The 14935-nt window shown below is 43.5% G+C and overlaps 1 protein-coding gene across 1 annotated transcript; it reads right to left on the reverse strand.

Moving 5' to 3' along the window:
* Window positions 1-151: 151 nt before the first annotated feature.
* WDR82 (WD repeat domain 82) lies at window positions 152-14913 on the reverse strand. The gene is made up of 9 exons (XM_062008323.1): window positions 14505-14913; window positions 9396-9493; window positions 6101-6167; window positions 5802-5901; window positions 3977-4093; window positions 3054-3209; window positions 2866-2935; window positions 955-1097; window positions 152-485 (listed from the first exon to the last, which is right to left on the reverse strand). Exons 1-9 carry the CDS (start codon window positions 14663-14665, stop codon window positions 456-458), a joined length of 942 nt encoding a protein of 313 aa, XP_061864307.1. The 5' UTR covers window positions 14666-14913; the 3' UTR covers window positions 152-455.
* Between the last annotated feature and the right edge of the window lie 22 nt (window positions 14914-14935).

The raw sequence follows: 14935 nt of genomic DNA on the forward strand, positions 1-14935 counted from the left end.
GTGGACTGCACCGAAACCAGAGAGATCCCAGATGTGACAAACATGTACCTCTGGGAAGGAACTGCATGTTCCACCTTGGAACATCAACAGCCTGGTGCACTTACAGAAAGAAAACACACAATTACAGCTTAAAAAAAAATGCCACAAACACTTTGTAAATAAAACAGACTTCATTGCTCTTAGAAATAATACTGTGTCAGTTCCAAGTTCAGCTGAAGCCTGCTGGGCCCGGACTGGAAGGTAAGAACCTGGAGCATGACTCTTCTGAACATGCTGGGAGGCTGAGGGGAGGAGTCCTCACAAAGGAATGCAGCAAATAAAGATAAGACAGGTGGAAACATATGCAGGAGCAGGAACACAGTCTAGGAGACCTAGGCCATTCCAATACTATGCTTGCAACGATGGGCTGCTGCTGGCCGTATGGAAGTCATCTGACAGCAGCTCCAGTGTCGGAATTAGTCGTCGATGGTTGGCAACCAGAAGGCCTACAAAAGAGGAAAGGAGGAACATCTTTTACACACAACACAAATCCCTCCTGGGGCATACTGTATGCACTGGTCACTGCTACCTCCTGGAAACACACAGTGCCACCCTCCCAGCAGTTTAAGGTTTAGTCCTCGCTCATGCTGGCTTGGTTGGCATTGCACATTCTCCAGAGCAAGCCAGTCTTACCCACAGTGAAAGCAGCAGCCGTGGAGGCTGACCTAAAGAACTTATACTTCTGTGTGTGTTCCCTCCTTGCTCTGCTCTTAGCTCCGTGTTCAAACCTTGCTTTGCCAGGTGTGCTGCCCCATACAGCCACTTGCCAGCTCAGACACAAGCAAGGCCTAACAGAGCCAGGGCTGGCTCTCACCAAAGCCCAAGAAAACAGCAATCAGCGGCACCGAGCCTTCTCAGGCTCATTTCTGAAAGGATCAGCACCTCATTGAGCTTGGGGGAACTCAAAACACTCACCATATTGGAACATGCGCTAGCAAAAGTCATGAATTTTGGATTGAACTGCAGACAGGTGATGGGACCTGTGTGTTTCCCATCCAGCACAGCCACCTTCATCCCACTTTCCCCATTCCAAACATGAATCTTCCCATCCTCTGAACCTGCAGGCAGGAGTGGAAAACAAGATATGAAGGGTACATCGTAGAGGCTGGCAGAGAAAATGAAGATCATAACCTTTTGTCAGAGAACTGCAGAACTGCCTCGTCTTCAAAGCTTAACCTTTCACATTCTCAAAGGATCACGTGGGCATTTGCAAAACATCACTAGAGTTCACAAACCTCTATCCAAACAGGAGGTTTTTATCTCTGCACTTCAGAGACTCAACTACTTACAGTGCCAACGCCGTTCTGAAAAGGGGTTAACAACTCGGGTGAGCCAGAACAAGAGAGCTGACACCATCCAACCAAGGAGGAAGAGGCCTTCCCAACTTGCAAAGGTGTGCAGGAGGCCAAAGGCTGGGTCTAAGAGTTATTGCTCACATGAGTTCTCAGTTCAGACACAGGAGGGGATATTTCCTTTGGCAGGCATGGAAGCCGAGTGAAGGCTTCGCCACAGCAGGTGAGCAAGTGCCAATGGGCTCTGCCAAACGCCACACACGTCACTGGACACAGCCACTCTCCACACGGCCACAGTGGGGCCGTGCTCTTTAAAGTGGGGTCTTGCTCTTTAAAGGGGCATTTTGCAAACTCTGAGGCTGGGCATTTAATATTTTTGTAGTTCAATTCTGCTTTAGGCTCATTAGAAAAGGATTCCTAATTGAAATGCAAGGAATTTTCTTCAGCTTTTATATTTCTATCTACAGCCCTCAGGAAGGGAAAATCAAGCAGCACAAATGACAACTTCACCATCTATAGAAACTGAAGCGTTTTGGAACTTCTTCTGGTAGGTTTCATTTGGAGGAGTAAACCAGAAAGGTAAATATGTACAATAAAGTGCTCTCAGAGACAGACTAAACAAAGAACCTCACCCTGCTTCTCTGCAATCAGGAAGCTGTCAGCCAGAACAAGAAGAAAAGTTCTGTCAAGACCATCACTCATCAAGAAAAAATGAGTCTCCAGATACCAACTACCACAAAGTTAAACACATTTGATGTACCAGCCATATAAACAGGAACAAAAAGAAAGTGTTAAGAGAGGGCAGCATCATACAGATATGTTCACAGGTGCTGTTGGGCAGCAGAGCACAGCAGTGGCTGCTCACTCTGGGCTGCCTGGCCTGCAAGAACAGGCTTTGCAGGACTTGCAACTGCCTTTTGCCACCTAAAAGAGAGTCTCTCCTCCTGCTGGGAGTGAGAAGGGTGCCTGGAGCAAAGGAATCATATGCTGGGATCGATCAGGCTGATGCCCTCTGCTTCCATCAAGGGTTAAGCAGAGCTTTTTCAACAGATGTGGGGGTTTACAAGAGTCATATGAGCAAAATGCAGCCGCTCCAGTGCAGGAATGTCCCCAGCAGGTGCACAAAGGCACCGAGCTCTGAGACCAAGCACTAGCAGGTGCCTTACCCATCAGGCAAGGGACTGCAGGCCGCAACATACATCCCCCTAAACACTGCAATGCAGCACATGAGCATGCCCTTGCCAGCAGGTGAGGATCACTGACAGAAACTGTCACAGCTCTCCACACATTGCAACAGTCTTTTTTCTTTTTGGAATAGCATTCATATATAAAGGGGGGAAAAAAGTCTTCTTGCAGGCTTATGTTTCAGTCTAGAAAATGCTGTGTAAACTAGGACAACAGTCAGTGCACAGAAAGCTTACAGTTGCACTGTATTATTTAAATACATTCTGCTTCCCAAGAGGTAGAGTTTTAGTCCTACGTAACACACCTAATTTCAGGGCACTGCAATTCTTTCAAAGAAGAATTCTCTTACCTATCATGATGAACTGAGAGTCTGGTGTGAATGATGCTTCCAGTGTGACAGCCTTACTGTTGTTATACCCCTACAGCACAAAACAGAAGAAATATGTAGCAGTGTCCACGGTAATCTCGTAACCAAAGGATACATGCTCCCAAAACTAACACCAGCTTTCAAGCAAGAAACACAGGCAAGGTGCTCACCCCAAATGTATGCAGGACAGCCCCTTTAAAGGCATCAATCAATGGAATGAAGCCTCCATTGGTCGATATGAGGATGAGTTTGCCATCGTTACTGAACTTCAGGCCTGTCCACTCACATGTTCGGTCGTACTGCATCTTAAACGTAGCAAACGGGCCCTGCACAGACATAAATGGGAAACGGGGTGTGGGCTCTGTGTGCTTTGCTGCTAATGAGAGGCTGCTTTGAACAGTAGCTCAGGTTAAATGATTTTTCAAAATAAACTCTTTAGTCCCAAGATACCAAAAGAAAATGACATGGGAAAAACCACATCACGGCATGTGTAAGTTTCAAAAGCCACAGTCCACACAGCATAAAGAGCCACTGTAAGGTGTTTCAATACTTAGTTCCATTCCCGGTCCCTATACCCCATTCAACAGCAGAAATTAATTTAAGATGGGATGAAGTTTTCAAACAAGGCTGCTAACTGAAGTTAGAGAAAGAGCTTGAGTCCATGTTATTGTCATCTGACTTTCTGGAAACCATGGAACTAACTAGGCTCAGTGCTTAGTCAGTTCAGCTGCCCATCCAATTACAGTCTCCTTTGAAATCTGCATCCTTTCTGACAATCATGGCTCTATCTTTGCTAGCATTATTCCAGAATAAGTAGCTAGGAAAAAAAACCCAAACAACCCAAACCCCAAAACCAACAAAAAGCCTGATCAGGTTCAACAGCTGAAGTATAACTTTAGTTCAAGAGTGGATTTCAGGATTTGGTGAGAGCATGTATCCCTTTCTGTCTCTATGTGCTTACCAGAAACTCTCTAGGGGCCAAGTAGGCACCCCAGAGAGAAAACTGGAGTAAAGAAATCAGCCTCTGGGCACTGAGTTTAGACCACTTCTTGCAAGCTAAACAAGTGTAAGTAGTGAAGTCAGGGTAGCTCACCTTGTCAAAAGAACGGAGATCATAAAGCTTCATCATTTCAGAATTGACTCCAGCAGCAAAAATCAATCCTTCTGGGTCAAAAGAACATACAGGTTTTCCCTGGAGGTGCATTAAACCCTAGGAAATAGAAGTTGTTCAAATTATTTTGCAAAGCTGAAGAAGATTTGAGCATTTCTCTCCTTTGCAACTGGGGTCAGTTGTCTCTGTGATCTCTGAAGGCTGGGTAGTGAAACAGTACTCGGGGCTGTCTGGGGCAAGTGGAACATCTCTGGTTTCCCGGTAATATTTCTGGGCACTACAGCCGCCACCTCATGGGCAAACTGAAAATTACAAGGAAGACTGCCTGGGCCTGTTTCCTAAACTTGAATGCAGCTTCTAGTGACAAGTCCTAGGTTTTACAATTCCTACAACTTCAGATGTTAGAATAAATTGCACGACTGCTACTGAATGTACAGCCTTTCTCTGTAGGAACCCTGAGATTCATCCCAAGGAAAACTTAAACACTGGCATTAAAGCCATGCTCCTGGAAAAAAAGTAGGAAAAGCTATGGTTTAAGACAGATAAAACCATTTTCTAAGAAATGTAACCTTTTCTTCCTTTTGCATTTACAGTTGCATCATCTAAAGAGCCATCTCTCAAAAGCAAAACGGTCCCAGTGAGATGGGAAAATATGAGAGCATGACACTACGTTAGTACCACATGCAGGGACAAAACAGCTCAGAAGATTCTACTCCTACTCCCTCATTTCGGCCCTTGCTGACAGGTCTAGTAGTTTTCTCAGCCCACAGATGTTTGCTTCAACTAAACAAGTGCAGTAAACTGTTCCAGCAAAATAAATACAGAAAACCAAACAGAGATTTGCCTTGGTAGAGAGTTTAATCAGGTATGATGAACGAGTGATGCAAGGAGGGAGTAGACACGTATGGCTGCTGCGTTACTTTAGATCATCAGTTTCTTCATCAAATTTAACTGCATCAAGGCATCAATTTTCAATACATACTAGAAACACTCAGATAAGATTCATTCCCAACCCAGGAGAGATGCCAGCTAAGAGAGAACACTCTCTGCATGGGGTAGTAGCTTTAGTGAACAACTTGATGACACTCAGCTCTTTTCTTAGATTCATAGGCTCACAGAATCATTTTGGCTGGAAGACACCTTTGAGTCCAGTCCCATCAGCCACTAAACCACTTCCCTAAGTGCAACATCCACCTGTATCCAAAACCCCTTCAGGGATGCTGACTCCAGCACCCCCTGGGCAGCCCCTTCGAATGCCTGACAACCCTTTCAGTAAAGAAATTCCTCCTCATATCCAGCCTGAGCCTCCCCTGCTGCAACTTGAGGCCACTTCCTCTTGTTCTGTTGCTTGTTACCAAGGAGAACAAACCAATCCCAGTCTCACTACAACTTCCTTTCATGTAGTTGTAGAGATGATAAGGTCTGCCCCAAGCCTTCTTTTCTCCAGGCTAAAAAGCCCCAGATCCCTCAGTCATTCCTCAGAGGAGACATGCTCCAAATCTTTTACTAGCTTGGTAGCCCAGCTCTGGATCCTCTCCAACATGTTTCATCATCTGTGGGTGTTATTTCTTACTCTTCTCGGTGCCTCTCCGGCAGAGACATAGGTGAAAGTGAGTGGTGTTACACAATGCAACATACTTTGCAGAGATTTGTGATCGAGGATCCTTCAGCATTCCAGAAAGGTGTCAACAGAAAATCAGCAGCAGACATTTCTGGCAACACTTTCGTTTTGTAACAAGCACATATCCGTTTTTCATCCTTCTAACTGAAAACGGGACACATTATGTGCATGAATTTGATATCCTACCTGGCAATTTGGGGAGCGGAGATCCCAAAGCCGAATAGTTTTATCAAGGGATCCAGAAATAAAAGTATCATCCACTGGAGACATTGAAAGAGCGACCACTCTGCAACACAGAAGAGCACATACATCAGAGACATACAGAAGCAAAGGGAGCAACGACAACCCCAACAGCTGTGTACAAGCCTTTAATTCCCGCACACAGCTCTACAAAGCGAAAACCAGACCAAACGGAGCATAACGTAACAAAAGCTCATTCCAACCACTGCTTGCTTCTCCTGTGCCCTTTCCAAGCCACATCTTACCTTTTTGTGTGCCCTGGGAAATACCGAATGTACTTGTTGTCATGCAAGGACAGGTATCGGATTGTATCTGAAAATATAAACACATCATAAACTCTATTATGCCACGAAGGCAGTTATCTGAAAGTGGTCACACAGTAAACTTACTCCCCATGGCAACACAATCTTGCCACAGTGAATAAGTCTGGTCATTGGATTTCAAGTCAGACTTTGCAACAGAATCAAGTTAGCAACAGAGACAAAACAACTTGGTTTCCAAGGCAGAAGGGGAAAACCAGCCCCAGGAAAAAGTATTTCCCTGCAGTCTGAAGTCACATGACATGTTAAACGCTGACATGGGACTGATGCACCCATAAAGCAAAAGTTTCACATTTACAAAGTTGACACCTTTTTTTTAATTGCTACACAGCACAAATTGTGCTCTTACCTACGTACATACCCAGCAAATAAGTCTCCAACTAAACAGTAAGCACAGGAAATGTGTGAATTCCAGCACTTAGCCAAAAAGAAGACAAAAACGTGAACCTCTCAGCCAAGATAAATTATGAAGAAGTATTAAATATGTTATATACTTTTTCTTAACCTAACAGTCAACAGCTTCACACATTCTCTGCACTTAGAGCAATCAAGCACTAGGAATAGAACAGAGGAGCACTCTAAAGCTTAGTCCACTTAAAGCAATCTTAAAAATATATTGATTAAACCAAAGCAGTCACCAAAAATTTCTCAAGTGGTAATTTCATTTATTTATTTATTCCAAAATTTTTGAAGATACTGCTGAGACCTTCCCCCAAGATTAAAAGAAATCTTTACAGGAGGAAATTACTAAAACACAGAAGCCGCTTTTTAATCTTCATGTGCAGATCCATCTGAGCCAACAAACATGAAGAGCACACATTAAACCTCTGAGATCTAAAAGCAGCAGCAGCAAAATCCCTTCTCACACTAGAGGACACTAGTTTAAGCTACTGCTGGATGGAGGAGACTAGTGTTATGTGCCTGCACTGCTCAGTGTCAAGAGGCTTGGTAGTGCTGTGATGAGTCCTGCTGAGGCTCCAAAGATAAACTGAGGGAAAAGGACATTTTTACTTTTGACTTGGAACAACAAGAGCCAACAGGATGCAATATACACAGAGTTTTTAAATGCTCGTAAGAGTTACTGCGTTCAGAGATTTTTGAAAGGCTCATTCAGCAAAATTTAGTTTCTGTGGAAGAAATGTTTGAGATGCCTGAGGTTTCACATCAAGCTGAGATCCAAGATCTGAACCACCCTCCAGAAAACTGAAGCTGACTGATTAAGCTGGAAACACGCTGCTGGTGACGATACCACTCTGAAAGGCCTTAAGTAACCTGAGGTGACTATCCAAAACATAAATGCCCAACACCAGTGTCACATCCTAGCGTGGCTAGAACCAATAAGTTTCAAGCATGCTGTTAAGACACTTCTCCTGTTTTTCCTGCAGAAGCCATCACATTACCTGATTTGCGAGGTATCCCTGCAGAACTGCATCTTCCTTTGCAAAAGAGGAAGCACTGGGGAGCTGTGATCCTTTGTGATCCTTTCGTTGGCAGTGCTCTGTCCCAGGCAAGGCAGTGGCCTGTACAGTTATCTCCTGTACCGGGTGGTATCATAGACCCTCAAACTGTACAAACTACTACCTCAGCCTGGAATCAGGCAAGAGGAACTAGGTTCAAAGGTCTTGAGGAAATCTTCAAAAGCTGATTGGTAGCAACTCCCAACACATAAAATGCCTGTGAGCAGATGCCAGCATTCCTAGGTTCATTTGCCCACCCAAGAACCATGTAAAAGGTTAAATACAATGCACCTTGCCCAAGACTGCATGTATTAGGGACTATGGAGTGCCTGGACCCCTACAGAACACACTGCTGGTTTTCTTAGGCTTTACAGTCTGTAAAAGCAACAAATACTTTCACATTTACCTTTTCCTCTAATCACATATTTATCACAATGCTACCCTGCAGGATGAAGATTCTTTTAAATTTTTATTCCCCTAAGGCTTACCAGTGCTTATGAACAAAAATCCACAACTGAAAATGGCATTACAAATGCTTCATTACATTGTTAATTACTTGTACAATATATAACACCAAGTCTGAAATGTGACACAAGAAAGCAATAATTAAAAGAATTGTAAGTAGGTTGTGAAACAAACTAAAAAGGCAAGAGCTTTTAATCGCCTTACACCATTAAAACCAATTTTGCTGGAAACTTCCCAGTTCCTCTAGTTCCAGGTCCAGCTTGTTCTAGTTTAAGTTGACTTGCTAACTTTCAACTTCCATCTGCTCTAAATTCATACTCTTGTAAATTTTTAAGGTAACCTAGCACACATCATCAGGCACCAGTATCTCTACCATAAGTTCCATCTCTGCAAAGGAAAGAACAAAACCAAACCACTATTCTAGAAACGATTCTGAATTTACAAACACAATGTTAAAACCCATTTATAAAGTGCTGTGCCAAGAGATTCTTTCAGTGAGAAACACTCAGAGACTGACTACGACAAACAAAACAGAGACAAAATCTGAAATGAATGCTGTTTCCAACCTTAGGAAGGATTAATGTATCTATCAGTGCCAAGTTTTAAATCATCTATTTGAATTTCAAATTCACAACGGAGAGCCTGTCACAGAGCTCTAGAAGCCCTTCGATATCACTGATTTATTGAGTGTAGCTACCACAGATGTTGACTGTGGAGAAAGGCATTTCCACGTCTATTACAATGAGAAAGCAGATTAAGAGAAGCAAAACTAATCTCAGAGGAGCTCCGTGACTTCCTCCAGGCTTGGCTGCTGATCTGCTGAGTTACACGAACTTCCTGTCCTCCCTGCTGCTTACGGGGAATTTTGGAAAAGCATTCACTTCCTTTGGAGTTGACTTGTGTGTGTCCCAAACAGAGCTACGGCATTTAGCTCACCTTCGGGTCACACGCTCCTTCTACCTCATTGTACGTGCAAGGAACAAAGGCAGAGAAGCTGACTTTCGAAAGCACTGGTATCAGACAGCAAAGTGAACAGCAGAACCAAGGCCCAAACTTTATCACACTAACAATGTTTAATCCCTTAGTTATTGCAGCAATAAACAAAACTTAAATCAGCATGTTCAAGGGAGTATCACCAGCTTGTGCACTGGAGTTGAACATTAATTCCTGTCTCTGACAGGGTGCTTATCACTGAAATGTTGCCATAATTTTTCCCCAGCTCTTCAGAGCCATTTAGCCAGGTGTATAGTTTTAAATCTAATGAGATTAAATATGCTGAACTCCACTGGGTCACTTACCATCTATTTTGTTGGAGCTGTACACGACAGTGTTGGCAGCGTGTGTGTATCTGATGAGATCCACTCCATACTTCTTACTGTAGAGTGTTCTTTTTGGTCTGTTAGAAAGAAGCAGAAATAATTGCATTTACTGCAACAAAAAGCTCAAAACTCACCACATTAACAATGCTAGTTTTCACATTACAAGATTGGTTTGAGTAGATGTTTTTATACAAAGAAAGAAAAGTTTCTGTATTTAGTTTTCAAACAAGCACCTTGGTACTTTCTCCAAGACCACCCCTAGACTGGAGGAGCTCCCTCTAACACCTGCAAAATGCACTTATTTGCTCTTCCAAAAACTCTTTTTCCCCTCTATGTCTACTGTAAAAAGAATGTGAGCACAATGTCAGGCAGCACTGCCTCATCTTTCCCTTGCCCATCCAAATCGCTAATTCATCTGCTGCTTGAGATTGAGAATAATTTTTGTTCTATGTTAGTTCAAATCCTAGAACAGGGTTGTCTCACTGAGAACAGGGCTTCTTGGTATTAACCAACACATGTATATACACCAGTAGTTTCTGAAAGCAATGGGAACACAGGGACTCTCAAACAACTGCTGAATTATACTCATCTGGTCTTAATTAAAACATGAAACTCAAACGTAACATTTTGCAACAGAATTAAAGACACTCCAGTGACAGCAAAGATAACATACAGAACTGTATTTTCAGGGGCCTGGTAAGCAACTGTACTGCAATACTAGAAATTTAAACTGCAAAGTAAATTTAGAAGCAGCTGGTTAATAAGTGTATCTTGCAGCACCACCAGCACCCATTTCAACAGTGTAAGGTCTCCAGCACTCTCCTTCCCTTTTCTTCCTCAACTGAGGTAGCACAGAGGATTCAAAGCTGGGCAGTCAACCAACAAAGGTACCAATCGACATTAGAAATACAATCTCTTCCAGAAGTTATTTTTAAGACAGAAATTCATAATGGTGGTTATTACATAGGCTCACAAAATATTTTACCAACATAACCCAAAGATGACAGCATGGGAATGGAAACAAACAGAAGGAGTGGTTTAAATCAACAGTGCTGCAAAAAGAAAAGTTTATCAGGCTACACCCTCAGAAAAGGTGTTTCTAAAATGCTCAACTTCTTCCTTGTTTTCATTAGCCCCAAACTGACACACCCAAACAGCACAAGTTAGAGACTTTTCACATCAGAAATTTTTGCTCCAACTAATTAGACATTAATTCTCAAAGATTACACCTCTTAACAGTTCAAAAGCCATGGGGCTTTGACTTCAAACAAACTTGCTGAAGACAAACTCTCATTAGCTGAAAGCCCATACTGCAATTTTCATAGAACCCCACAGACCATGTATGTCACTGAGACCAAATCCCAACAGATTCTTCTTCAGGTCCTCTAGCAGATTTTTTTTAAATCAATTTTCAGATGCAAACATGCTACAAACTGAAAAAACACATCAACTGTAAGCTGAAACATGACAATTCTCTAACATTATGCTCTATACGTTACCTCAGCTATGCTGTAGACCAAAGGGGAAAAAACCCTCCCCAACCAGAAAAACCCTACAAATCTCAAAACATACCAGATTCTCAAAGCCTGATCTGGCTTTTCCTTATCTATGAAAAGTTTAACGCTTAAGAAGCCCTATTTAGAATAAATCAATATACACTGAGATAATAAAGACTGAGAGATGAGAAAAAGTACATTTAACAACAAGAAGAAAATGAAGTACTTCTGTGTTTTAAGAAAGGTGAAGTTCTCATGCAAGCCAACACAGACAGAAGCATGTCACTTCACACAAGACCCACTGCCTGTTGTCAATTTAAGAACACAAACAGGAAAACTAAGTTTTGTGTATTTTTTTTAGATTAATCATAACCCCTAAACAAAATCCTAAGTTTAAGGCTAATCTATCCAGACTGCTTGCAAATCAAACCATATCAGCAAAGAAAAATGCTTTATGAGATCAGTCAAGTCTGCTAGAAAAATGAACCAAAGCACAGGTGAGGTTTGTAATGATTTTTCTGCCTTTGAATCACTACAACTGCAGGTAAAACCATTACCACAAACCAGGCTCATCAACACGCCTGGTAAACACCAGGCCTAGGATATCACATCCAGGTTAGAAAGGCGCAGCCACAAGCCTCCTGTTCGCAGCCTCAAGGATTGCTGGAGGTCCCAACACACAACTCCAGCCTCAAAGCTTTCTGAGTCCATCCTTAAGCTTCAGCAGATACAGTTAAACCTCTAAGTTCTGCTTCTGAGCCAGCCTCTTGTGGAGGTATTTGGTGATGCAGAATGGGTTAAAAAAAAGTAACAATTTAGTTGTTTACATATTTTGAAACAGAAGCAGAATCTCAGGCCCAAAATTATTGGACACTCATGAGAAGCAGGAAAAAATTTTCAAGCTTGTTGCCTAAGCTGAGAATATACATCAGGGAATCTCTGTTTCAAGGAGATAATCCTGTCCTGTCAGCCCTTGGCTACGCATCGCTGTTTAAACTGTACTGACTCTTCCAGAAACTGAAGTTCAGCAAGATGGAGATGGTCGCACTGGTAATGACTCTCCTAGCAGTATGGCTCATTTTGGGTTGGCAAAACAAAGCAAACTAGGTGAGGGGGTACCTAAGGTATAACCAAACACAGCTGCATTTTCATTCTACCAAGAGAACCGCTCAGTAACTTGCAAGGACAAAATAAACATTGCCACTTTTACAAAGGGAAAAGTGTTAAGGTTCAGGTCATTTGATGAAGCAGGGTAACTTCTACTTAAATCTAACAAGCAGGATGGCCATTATATTCTTTAGCAATGACATAGACAAGAAGGGGAGAGTTCTAGGCCCTTAAAATGGTAATTTAAGAAACAACAAAAAAACCCCACTTAAGGTCTGAAACTGCCAAATTCCTACCATGTCAGAACAATGATCTTGCACAGATTTGATATTCCATCTCCACATGAATCCCTAGTGACAAAGTAATCCACAGCTAAAACTTTCCAGGTGAGAGTAAAATTGTGTCCTGCATCCCCAGGCACCCCTAAAAAAACCCCAAATCCCAGATGCTCTTTTAAGTCAATCCCTGGTACATGAGAAACTTTCAAGTTAATTTTATAACGAGTAGAGAAGTGCATCCTGAAACAGGAGTTATCTTGATGAAACTGCTCTCACGGCTCTGCAGCACTGCAACAGCCAGCCATCGATCTACATTTAACTTAATTAAAGCAAGCCCTCTGACTGTAAAGCACACATCAGGACTAGATGGAGTTAGGGATGAAAGAACCAAATGACTCCCAACCCATCAAACTATTCTTTACAAGTTGGAAAAGGGAAGAGCAATCAATACCATCTGCATTAACATCACTCAGCTCTTCTGCCATTGTATATAATTGGGATCTAAAATCCAACCCATGGCAGACACCATACATATAAAGTTACCTATTCTTACATAAATCAAATTAAATCCTTTCAAAGAAGAGGTTGCTCTGTCAGATAGGGAACACCAACAACTTCAATGTGTAAAGCAAGCAAAAAATGTAAAATAAGATTTAAGTAGTGTACAAATGAAGAGAATCTGCAGGATTCTGCTACTTTCATAGCAAGTACGATGCCTCGGTTGCTTGAAAAAGTAGGATTAGGAATATCTGTTTTACTAGAAAATCCATGTAACACTGGCACATCAACCTCATGCTACTTCCAAGACATTTCTCTAATTCCTGCATTACTTTGCCCTTTTTATTCTCTCTCCTATAACACACATGCTGGTTTTTCTTTCACTTTCTGTGTGTGACGTTCTCTGGCTGACTTTGCAAGAAACATCCCCAAATCACCCCAGAATTACATCTCTACACCAAGAATCACATGGGAGTTAAAACTTCACATTTAAAAGAATTTAAAGCAGCCAAATACATACTTGTACCAACTCGGAAAGCTTTTAATGGAATAATGACATCATTTGGCTCAATTTGTTCCAACTCTCATAGATAACAAATTCCCTTTGTGTGTGTTCTAAGATATCAGCTACAAGTAGGCTTATTGGCGTGTTTTTATCCTCTGGACAAGAGAACTGTATCTCAAGTGCTGTGCAAATTCCTGGGGTTTTACAAGTAAAGCAGGACAAGCATCACACGATCAATGAAAGAATCAGACAACTGTTCAGTACGAAAACACACACACCTTAAATGATTACCCTTATGTAACAGAGTAATAATCACCTTGGTTTATTAAATATAAATTAAGACAACGTTTGAAGACACATGTGAATCACATGAATTTTAACTGTGCTTGACAACTAAAAACACAACTAGAGAAAAGGATTTAAATCACAGAGGACCACCTTTATCTGACACATGACCAGATATCACTCAGGAACTAAGGTTTAGGAAAACACCATGAAGTTTTTAGAAGCTCCAGTAAACACTATCACAGCATCTTCACCCTTCGGCTGAAAGTACTTATCCAGGAAGTTACATGCAAATCAGGTTGTTCAAAATGGCACATCTGTACACTGCTCACAGCAACTGCTTCTCTTTTAATTACTGAGACTTTAGCCCAGAGAAGCCTGAGAAGTCAGTTTGCATAGCTAAAAAGATCCCGAGGCCTAGAAATACCATAGAATCGTAGAATGGCAGGGTTGGAAGGGACCTTTAGAGATCATCTAGACCAAATATGACCAGGCTCAACCATCTAAGCTTGGCAACTCTTTAGTTCTCACAGCAATAAACTCTCTTGCACCGGGGAAATGACCATCGCTAACATTTCCCCACCACAACAGGCAGAGACAACCACAGCGCAGATAAACCCACGCTGCTCCCACCTCTGCGCCCCACTTTAACCGTTTATAACCCTTCCGCCGCCTGAGACATCGCTGGAGCTCCCCATCCAATACCTACACCAATAAACAGCAAAAAGCCTACCAGATAGACCATCATACAGATGCGGCAGCTGGGCGCAGCTTCTCCCCGGGCACTGCAAAGGGCTACAGTCAAACGGGTGCCCCTCGCAGCCTCCCCCCGCCCCACAAACTCCCGCCGCCCTCCCGAAGGCGCGCTACACCCCCAGCGCGGCGGCGGAGCGGGCCGCGACGGGGGCCCGGCACTCACTTGCCCTCCTGGCAGTCGTAGAGAACGATGGAATCGTCGTCGCTGCTGGAGATGACGGTCTCGCCGTTGGGGCTGAAGTCGAAGCAGTTGATCTTGTCCGAGTTCTCGCGGAAGACCTTGGCCACGCGGAAGCTCCGCAGCACGTTGTCCGTTAGCTTCATCCCGCCGCCGGGCCGGGCCGCGCCGAGGGCGGCGGCGCCGAGAGGAGCCGGGCGGGGCGCCGGCGGGCAGCGGGAGCGGACGGGCAGGACCGGGAAGCGCCCGGCGGGGCGGCTAGGGGCGGGGAGGGGCGGCGGGCCGGGGCGGGCAGCGCCCTCCGGCGCGGGTCGGCCCGCTCAGGCCGCGGAGAGGCGGCTCCTCCTCATTGTGTCCGCCATCTTGCTGCTCCGGGAACGACGGGGGGCGGCGCGCGGGGCACCCTGGGAAGGGAG

This window comes from Colius striatus, chromosome 15, assembly GCF_028858725.1.
Source record: "Colius striatus isolate bColStr4 chromosome 15, bColStr4.1.hap1, whole genome shotgun sequence".
Taxonomy (NCBI): Eukaryota; Metazoa; Chordata; class Aves; order Coliiformes; family Coliidae; genus Colius; species Colius striatus.

Excerpts from the sequence above, each read along its gene's own strand:
- WDR82 (XM_062008323.1), bottom strand. The coding sequence starts at position 14,665 with ATGAAGCTAACGGACAACGTGCTGCGGAGCTTCCGCGTGGCCAAGGTC. Across the intron at positions 1,098-2,865 it reads CTCTCAGTTCATCATGATAG|GTTCAGAGGATGGGAAGATT; the intron begins GTAAGAGAATTC and ends TCCTGCCTGCAG. Across the intron at positions 486-954 it reads CTAGCGCATGTTCCAATATG|GCCTTCTGGTTGCCAACCAT; the intron begins GTGAGTGTTTTG and ends CCTCTTTTGTAG.